Source organism: Rhipicephalus microplus, chromosome 3 (genome assembly GCF_043290135.1).
Source record: "Rhipicephalus microplus isolate Deutch F79 chromosome 3, USDA_Rmic, whole genome shotgun sequence".
NCBI classification, from domain to species: domain Eukaryota; kingdom Metazoa; phylum Arthropoda; class Arachnida; order Ixodida; family Ixodidae; genus Rhipicephalus; species Rhipicephalus microplus.
Genome location: NC_134702.1, coordinates 121,086,686 through 121,095,630, shown reverse-complemented (window position 1 = coordinate 121,095,630; position 8,945 = coordinate 121,086,686). Strand labels below are relative to the sequence as shown.

The 8,945-nt window shown below is 41.8% G+C and overlaps 1 protein-coding gene across 1 annotated transcript; it reads right to left on the bottom strand.

Moving 5' to 3' along the window:
- Positions 1-2,377: 2,377 nt before the first annotated feature.
- On the bottom strand, positions 2,378-6,725 carry LOC142803321 (membrane metallo-endopeptidase-like 1). Its single transcript, XM_075888444.1, has 3 exons — positions 6,384-6,725; positions 4,518-4,658; positions 2,378-3,017 (listed from the first exon to the last, which is right to left on the bottom strand). Exons 1-3 carry the CDS (start codon positions 6,444-6,446, stop codon positions 2,679-2,681), a joined length of 543 nt encoding a protein of 180 aa, XP_075744559.1. The 5' UTR covers positions 6,447-6,725; the 3' UTR covers positions 2,378-2,678.
- Positions 6,726-8,945: the final 2,220 nt, after the last annotated feature.

Sequence of the window (8,945 nt, the reverse complement as noted above, 5' to 3'; positions counted from 1 at the left end):
TGCAGATTCCACGTACAGTGGGAATCCTTGATATATGAAGCATGAATGAGAACTGTTGATATTATTTTAAAATCAACACAACGTTACAAGATGGATGTAAATGATACCATACTTGACTTCAGTGCCATGATTATTATGTTTGGATGCGGCGTTTACCTTCGTCGTCTATTCACATCACGTGATACCAAATTTAGTATATGTGGAGCTAGCGAAACGTCCGCGCGTATGCTATAAGCGTGGTATGTTGTCATGTTTGGACGCGACACGCGTGTCAGGATTATCAAGCTTTCACTAGTCATATATTTCGTCATCATTTGACTTCACGTAACACCAAATTTGGTATATGTGTAACTAGCAAAATGGCCGCAAGCTCATTATGAAGGGCCCAAAATACTCCAATGTAGCGTTGATGCGCGCGCATGCTGAGCACAGCGACGCTACGTTAGCAAAACGCGAGCACTCTATAATCTGGCACAAGGCGCAACCAGCATCCGACGGCGCGGCTCGACGGCAACCGGCGCAAAATGCGACATTCTGCATTTCGTGCCGTTGCGTTACCCAGACAACACTGCGTCTTCATCTTTTCGTGACAGAGGGATGCCGGGCGTGCTAAAACGCGCATGCGTCAAAGCAACGCAGTGCGGCACGCGCCTGCGAGTATATGGCAGGACCGCTGCCTGGCGTGGCAACACCTGCGTGACGCAACGAAATGAACGCCAGCGAGCACACGCACCGCGTCACGTCGAAAAGTAATGGTGTCTTCAATGTTGCATGTAGTCATGTTCTCACATGACAAGCATTTCATGATTATCATATTTGCACCAGGCACATACCTTGGTCATTCATTGGCGTCATGTATTACCAAGTTTGGTACATGTGAAGCTAGCCAAACGGCCGTGAGCGCATCAACAGCGTAGCATGTAGTCATGTTGTTACATGACACGCATCTCATGTTTATCATGCTTGCACCAGTATCATACCTTCGTCATCCATTCACGTCCCGTAATATCAAAATTGATATAAGTGAAGCTAGCGAAACGGCCGCCCGCGCATCATCAGCATGGCATGTAGCCATGTTGTTACGTGACACGCATCTTATGATTATCATGTTTGCACCAGTAACATAACTTCTTCATCCTTTTACGTACTGTAATACCAAATTTGGTATATGTGGTACTAGCGAAACGGCCGCGAGCGCATCATGAGTGCGGCATGTAGTCATGTAGTTATATAACATATGTCATGATTTTCAGTTAGGGTCTGTCACTTGTGTTCGCCATGCAATCATGCTATACCAGTTTTGCAACATGCCATGTGAACGAAACCAGCGCAAGAGCTGCTGGACCATGTAATGTAAATCATGACAGTCATGACACGTCATGATTTTCTTGTTAAAACTAGTCCAGTATGTTCTTCATACAGTTATGTTATGCCATACAAAGTGTGGTATCGATACCATTATCGAAACGGCTAGGAGAGCTTAAAATTGTAGGCAGCTAGATAGATAGATAGATAGATAGATAGATAGATAGATAGATAGATAGATAGATAGATAGATAGATAGATAGATAGATAGATAGATAGATAGATAGATAGATAGATAGATAGATAGATAGATAGATAGATAGATAGATAGATAGATAGATAGATAGATAGATAGATAGATAGATAGATAGATAGATAGATAGATAGATAGATAGATAGATAGATAGATAGATAGATAGATAGATGGATGGATGGATGGATGGATGGATGGATGGATGGATGGATGGATGGATGAATGGATGGATGGATGGATGGATGGATGGATGGATGGATGGATGGATGGATGGATGGATGGAGGGACGGACGGACGGACGGACGGACGGACGGACGGACGGACGGATAGATGGATGGATGGATGGATGGATACGCTCAAAGTCACCGAAGTTAACTAAGAAATGCTTTGCATTTAAAAGAGCTGTCACTTATCACGAAGATGCAGCCGAGCGTTCGTGCAGTACGGATACGAGTGCTCGTGCAGTACTCAGTCATTTTCGTTCACTCGTTTTGCGAATATGACTAAACGCACCGCACCATTTCTCAGGGCTTTCTGAAAGCAGCTCCTCATTATATCGCCAAGACAAATTTGGACACACAGATACTGAATTGTGATAATCTGCAGCCTTTAAAACACCGGTACCCAATTGGGTATCCAGGAGGCGAGAAGATTAAAACCCACAGCAGCCAAAAAACAGTGAGAAGACGAAATGAAATAGTGATGTTTCTTTTATCCTTTAAATGACATTAGCAGTAAGGAAGTGCTCAGACAGAACCAAAACTTAACTTCAATTCATCTTTAACATTCTACGGATGGGAATATGCACGCTAACGGAGGTGTTCACAGTACCGAATTTTCTGACCCCGCTGATGGCCAGGCCATCTATTCAGGCACGATTATGACAATGTAAGACAGTTCAGTGACGATCGGTGATTTGTTAGTATTGGTAGCAACGTTTTTAAAGACTCATTATCAAGAGCACCTATTTGTAGAGGCCCTGAAATCTAAACAATTTATTGTCACTTTTGTAGACCTATTTAGTTCCATCTTCAAAAAACTGTTATCTTTATTCCCGTCAAAATGTAAAGAAAGTGCGTTTGAAACAAAATTATAGAGCGAAAAAGAAGTCCATCATTTGTTACCAAAAGGCGCACTTCTCGCGTGGATTCATCGGAGATCCTGGCGCGCAGCCAAAGGCACGGGAAAACTCCGGCATGTTCATCAAAGGCACTATGCACCTCGAGCGGAGTGGCGCGTACCGTTTTTCTAACGTTGTACGCTCAGCGCACCATTTCACACAATGGTTGATGAAGAACAAGCGTTCTGTTGATATGTCGAGGTTGACTAATTTTACGTCCTTGTACTTTTGGGGCAACGACGAGTAGGCAGCATACGCAACCATGGTCCCCACAAGGTCAGCCAGATTCTCCGAGTCCACCGTGTCGTTCAAGGTTTCGTGGTGGCCGCTCAAGGACAGCTGGAAGTAAACGGAAAGCATTTAGGCTACAACTCATGCTGATCAAAGTAAAATAGCAGTGTCGTTCGCTTATTTCGTCAGATATATAGAACATCCCTTTTATTTCCCTTCAGTACTCTACCCTTTGTTTGACGTGGATCGTTCCACATGCGCTGTTGTACGGTCATCTGATGAACACCTCTGATAGTTGAAAGAACTTTTGATGTCCCAAGCCTCCTAACACTTACCTAAAGTGCATACTGTTTTGGTAGACAGCATGTTGTGTCGCACATTACGGGCACAAACAAAATACCATTATTATCCTTATAAGTGGCGCTGCTGGCTCTATGAAGGGGTTAAATGCGTTTCTTTGTTTTTTAGTCGAAGTCAAGAGTGACCTACAGGCAGGGGTGGGTTTTGTGCCGATATATATTTCTTCCCGCAAAAGATAAGTAACAAAAGTTAGGTTGAGATAAACAACATTCGCTGATCTCGCGTTGTTTTGAAGCGGTTTCGAAACCGACAAGCAGATTTGCTCACAAAATGTGATATCATAGATTTACCTTCTACAATGAAACTACCTTGTCTGTCGACATAGTGCTTCGGTTTCTTTACTTAATAAATATGCGATTTGTATAATTTAGCTGGCAAATTAGCGGATTCCAAACTTCCAGGTCGTTGTTATATTGCCAAGCGCGAAACATCAGCCGAAAGGTCGTTGTTGATTTAGCATTTCGACAATTAACATCGAATATATTACTATTTATTGACAAGCACATTTGAGAGCACAAACACGTTCATTGACATATAGACATCCAGCGCAACAGCACTGAAATACAGCATGTAAGACGCTGTTGTGAATGGTCACTATCAAGCAGGTCTGGTAATATCGCCACAAAGTTTCTAGTCAGTTTATCGTAGTTCCGAGCACGCGAATATCAAACTTTTTTAACGCACGATCAGAATATTCATTTCCTACTTTTTTACATATCTCCAGCAGGCAAAACAACGTAATAGGAGTTTGTCTTTTGAAGTAATCATGCCACGACAGCAGGCGAAATCGCTACAACGTTAACCACGTTGAACTGAAAACAGCAGACTGGAAATAGCTGCATGTACCAGATATGCAGATGTAATGCGATGTATGAGAGTGTTTATTTTACTGATTCTTATTTAACGCAGTGCAGGCGCTGTCCGCCACACCAACTTAGAAAGCATTTTGACAGCTATTTAAAAGTTGTCAAGGTTGTTGTGGTACATTGGTTTTATTCTCTCTGTGACGCTGCAGTGCTACAAAATACAAGCAAATAATAGCAAAATTGTAAGTGCGCCGTGAAATTTCGCAGAGACAGTTTGACCGCATGAAGCGTACCTTACTCACAACTACAAATATTGAGCATTTTGTACCCTAAAATGTTGCAGAAACATCTTCTTCAGACACAAAAATCATAAATTTTCATACCAACGTTTCATGGCCAAATAGACACATTCTAAAGAGACGTTAAAATAAATCATACTCACAACAGATTTATGCGAGTGCCTCAAGCAGAGCGCCCTTTTAGTGTACTCCTTCACGAACTCGCTCGTGAGAATTGTTTTGTTGTGTTTATTCACTTGTATTCCGTCGACGTCGAATGCGTGCATGATTTCGTGTGCTATTATCTGTGATTAGGAAAACGTAGAAGAGGAAACGAGAAAAATAATTTGTAGAATGGTGCTATTATAATCAGCGTTTGAACGGCTTTCAAATAAAGAGCAGCATTGCTTCTAAAAAAAAACAGCCGTTGTTTTTCTTTACTCTCCGATGCCGTGATCGTAGTCAACGCGAGAAACACCGAACTCCTTAACGACCAATACAGGCTCGCGTTCATGCCGTCCTTGCATTTTCTTCTCAAACGCTGAGAAATGACATTCAGAGATGTAGACGGAGAAACTGATGAAGACGTTCGCTCTCCACCATCTTGGAGTTTGTGGAGGGGACCGAAAAATGAACGCCTACGATTAAGCGCACTGAACTTGCTCGACAGTATCTTCCCTATCGGCAAACGGCACCTAAAGTGTTTTAGCACAGATCTATTACACAGTATCTGTTACATGAATTGAGGTAATGTTTGGTTGACTCATTTATTCCGCAGAAAGAACACTTAGGGGAGGCTGCCAGACCTGCTCTGTGTAAATATAAGTTTAGCTGCGGAACTCAACAACACAAACTAGTGATTACGAATTCCAATCCTTTAGTTGGACATATTTTACTATGGCAATGATACACGAAGTGCTTAAGTTTTGATGTGGCCGTTAGTGAAGGTGAGGTAAATTTCTGTAACAGTACTTTCTTTCTTAATGTAGTGCCTGTTAAGAATTCGGATGCCAGTTATACCTCAATAACAGGCCCTTTAAAGATAAGTTTACCACCACATCTGGCACTTCATTCGTAAATAAGTCCTTGTGTCCTCGAATCAAGACCAATTTGATCTCTTGGAGATTCGGGGGGACTACGGTAAAAATATTACTCTGAAAGCACTCTGAGCTTTCAAGCTCTTGTTTGCAGTAATAGAGGCACATAGTGATAGCGAATATGTCAAAATTACTGCCGAACGTACTGCGGCCGTTATTTTACAGAGAGCTAGAATTTTCGCAAAAACTTGTGCTCCAAAAGTGGAACGAAATCTCAAAGGTTAAGGGAAGAAGACAAGTCTAGGATAGGAGAAAAATGCCAATTCCACATTTTCCTTCGCTTTGTGACACATCTGTCGCTATGGCTGCTTGTATTGACATACGTTCCACGTAATCTCTTAATATAGCTTTTGGAAACTGAGTAGTATAAATAAATATATAGATGAAGATATCATTAATTTATATTTTAACAGCATTGTTAGTGGTAGTGATTAAAAGTAGAGAATTACTTTCAACGCCTGCTTTATCAAAAAACGCTGTTTACCCTGAATTTAAGGCTCCGAAAGCTCGGCCAGTAATGTTCACAAACAAGTCAAGACGGGCTACTAAAACTATTTTTAAGCGCCTTACTGATGATTCATGCAGTCTCAGAAATGACCGCGTACCTAATAAGAATAATAGGAGTCACAACGTGGATAGCTTTTATAATATTTGCAATCAACACGCGGGTTTTCTCTCGTCCTTTTTCACAGGACCCTATTCGGTGGTACATCTCCCGCACTACAATAAATAAACGCTACTACTACCTAACACTCGACTTCACCACAACTGCCACGCCAGAACTGATTTTCGCGTAATAAAATTTTGATCATCATCATCATCACGTCGCTCGCGACGGAGGGCCCATTCTTCGTGTCATTGCCAGGATGAGGTACACAGTGAAACTGAATCGAGCGGGACAGTGAAATTTTCGCTTTAAAAATTGGTACTCACCATTCCAATCCCACCGTAATTGAGGGCGATTGGCCCGTCCAAATACAAGAATGGACTCTGCATTATGCCTGGGGATACGACAATATCGTTGTAGGGTATTATGTAGAAACCGTTGGGTGCAGCCTCGTTGTACAGCAAAGCATTTTGGTCAGTCCAAGTATAGTGAGAAGATAAAGACAGCACCTTAATCCATGTGGGGAAAAAAGGATCCTGTGGTGCTTCTGGATAAGGCCCTGCAATAGCCGATCAACAATACGTTCTTACGATAATCTTGGTCACTCACAATGAGCCAGGTGCCATTTTCTTTCTACTCTGCGGATCTAACTAACACGGTCGGTTGCAATGTCTTGAAACAAAGTAACGAACGAAATTGAACGGCAGCGTAATATGCTTATTTATACTTTTACTTATTATCAGATGTGTATGAAGCTTGTAAACGCTTCTTTAATTTTTTATTGCTACTCACCGGATGCTCACGAGGAAGGTGCTGCGATTGACATCATCAAGTTAAATGTCATTCGCTTTGGACGTGTCGCAGCGCTGCCGAAAAAAATGTCATTCGGGAACGGAATGCCTTCGCTACCGAATGTCATTTTCTATGACCGTGTGGCACGGTTATTACTCAGATATCATGTTAGTCTGATAGTTTCTTTTCTTTGACGCCAATTGAACTAGAGCAAAGAGATCCAGCGTGTAGTTGAAATTTTCCTACTTGAAGGTTAAAGTTTCTTTGCTTGAAAAGACAGAACGTCACATGTGGCTTTAAGATGTGGACTACAGTTTTTAGGATAATGCACGAAATTTTACATTTTAGGCGTGGGGAACGATTGTTGCAACTGTATTTCTGGGGGGAAACAACTACAATCATCAAAACTGGAGTACTAATCAAACGTTGCCGAAGTCCTTCTCAACGATGTCTGGAGGATTAGAGCAAATATGTTTTACAATTCTTAGGCGATGAGTGTAATATAATCTTTAAAAATTACTGGAAGTTATACAGTATTAAAATATAAAAGTAATACACACAATAAAGGGATAAAGTGTGGTGTATGTGTGTAGTCGTTACTGCCAAGAAAAAGCAGCCGTGCTGTTATGCCTCACATTTGCATTCGGCAATATCACGCTCAACACACGAGGTATGTCGTCCATATCTCAATCATCGCGTGAAAAATGTCACATCATATCAACGAAGTGACTGATGATGACTGGGGCGAAGCTCCAGAAAAATTCATCAGTAAAGCTAGATTCACACGAGCACATGGAGAAGGGATTGTTCCAGCGGACAGCGCATTACAAGACGCACACATGGTGAGAACCCCTGACCCTCACACTAAGTATACTCTAGACACTATACCCGCGCCAACCAGCCTCCTCCAATTGTTCAACTGATCGAAATGCATTAGGTATGAAAAGTGGTTTCAAAGAGAGTTTCATCTTGGGGTCATGATGGTAGATCCATCTTAAAATGCCTTCAAGAGGGCATCCCAAGATGGGTTTGTCTGTCTGTCTGTCTCTAAGAAGCTTCGTCCATAAAACCACTAACGCCATCTAGTGATAATCATTCCAAGGACATATACATAGAACGCCATCTGCTGAAGAATTCATGAACTAGAGGTCGCTACATAAATACTACATATAACATGCCACATAAAAATGGAGGTAGGAGCGACCTACAGCCTAAAAAAATTTCCCCGCAAAAAAAAAAAAATGTGACGCTGGCTTTTGAACGCGCCAAATTAGTTCTCTCTGGTGGAGCCACGTGTCAAGACGTTTGGTTCATTCATTGAAAAAAAACTATCTTGTTGAACTGATTGCTTTGCCTTTCATTATATTGATGAAAACTCACGGTAAATCTCTTCGACGAATGCTGGATCTGATCGCTGTCCTTGACTTCCCACGTAGAAGGTCATGTCGATCAACTTGTTGATAAGTTCATCACGAATATCGCGGCCAATCCAGTTTGAGGAATTCAGGGATTTCTCGAAGGCGCTGCGGATTCGATACGCCATGCGTTTTGTCTGGTATATCATGCGTGGTGGAACCACTGTTCGATAAATAGGCATACCAAAGGAACAAGTTGCTGCAATCGTATTGTCATGTACACAAAGCAAGACACATTCAATACTAGTAAGACGTTGACCTACGCAGATGATAAGAATATGCAGTGTATAATCTGGCAGAAGCGAGCACAGGACCGAGTTGGGTGCCGAAATATGGGAAAGGCTTTGGTGATTATGCGATGTTGATTATGACATTTTGGGCGAGTCGGTACATACTCGAAGAAATGCAGCTTACGAGTGTGAGCGCTCGCTTGCGTTTTGTGTCTCCTATCTTCGTCGAAATTGCGCTGTATTAATCTGAGACAGTTAGAACGTATACTATACATAATTTAAAAAGATGGTGTTTCACGGCATACCATAATAATGATCTGGAAAATTTTCAGTACTGATGCGGCTGCGTTCACCAAAATCTTTATACACATCTATGCTTTGTATATTGTATCGCTTTGATGCTGTAGGAATGCGAAAATCCTTGCCAATTTATGGCCGACAATACAATAGT

What these genes read in the sequence shown, in the direction of transcription:
- LOC142803321 (XM_075888444.1), bottom strand. Translation starts at nt 6,446, where the DNA reads ATGCAGAGTCCATTCTTGTATTTGGACGGGCCAATCGCCCTCAATTAC. An exon ending in ATTACGGTGGGATTGGAATG is followed by an intron (nt 4,659 to 6,383) that starts GTGAGTACCAAT and finishes TCCTAATCACAG; the next exon opens with ATAATAGCACACGAAATCAT. An exon ending in GGCACTCGCATAAATCTGTT is followed by an intron (nt 3,018 to 4,517) that starts GTGAGTATGATT and finishes GTTTACTTCCAG; the next exon opens with CTGTCCTTGAGCGGCCACCA.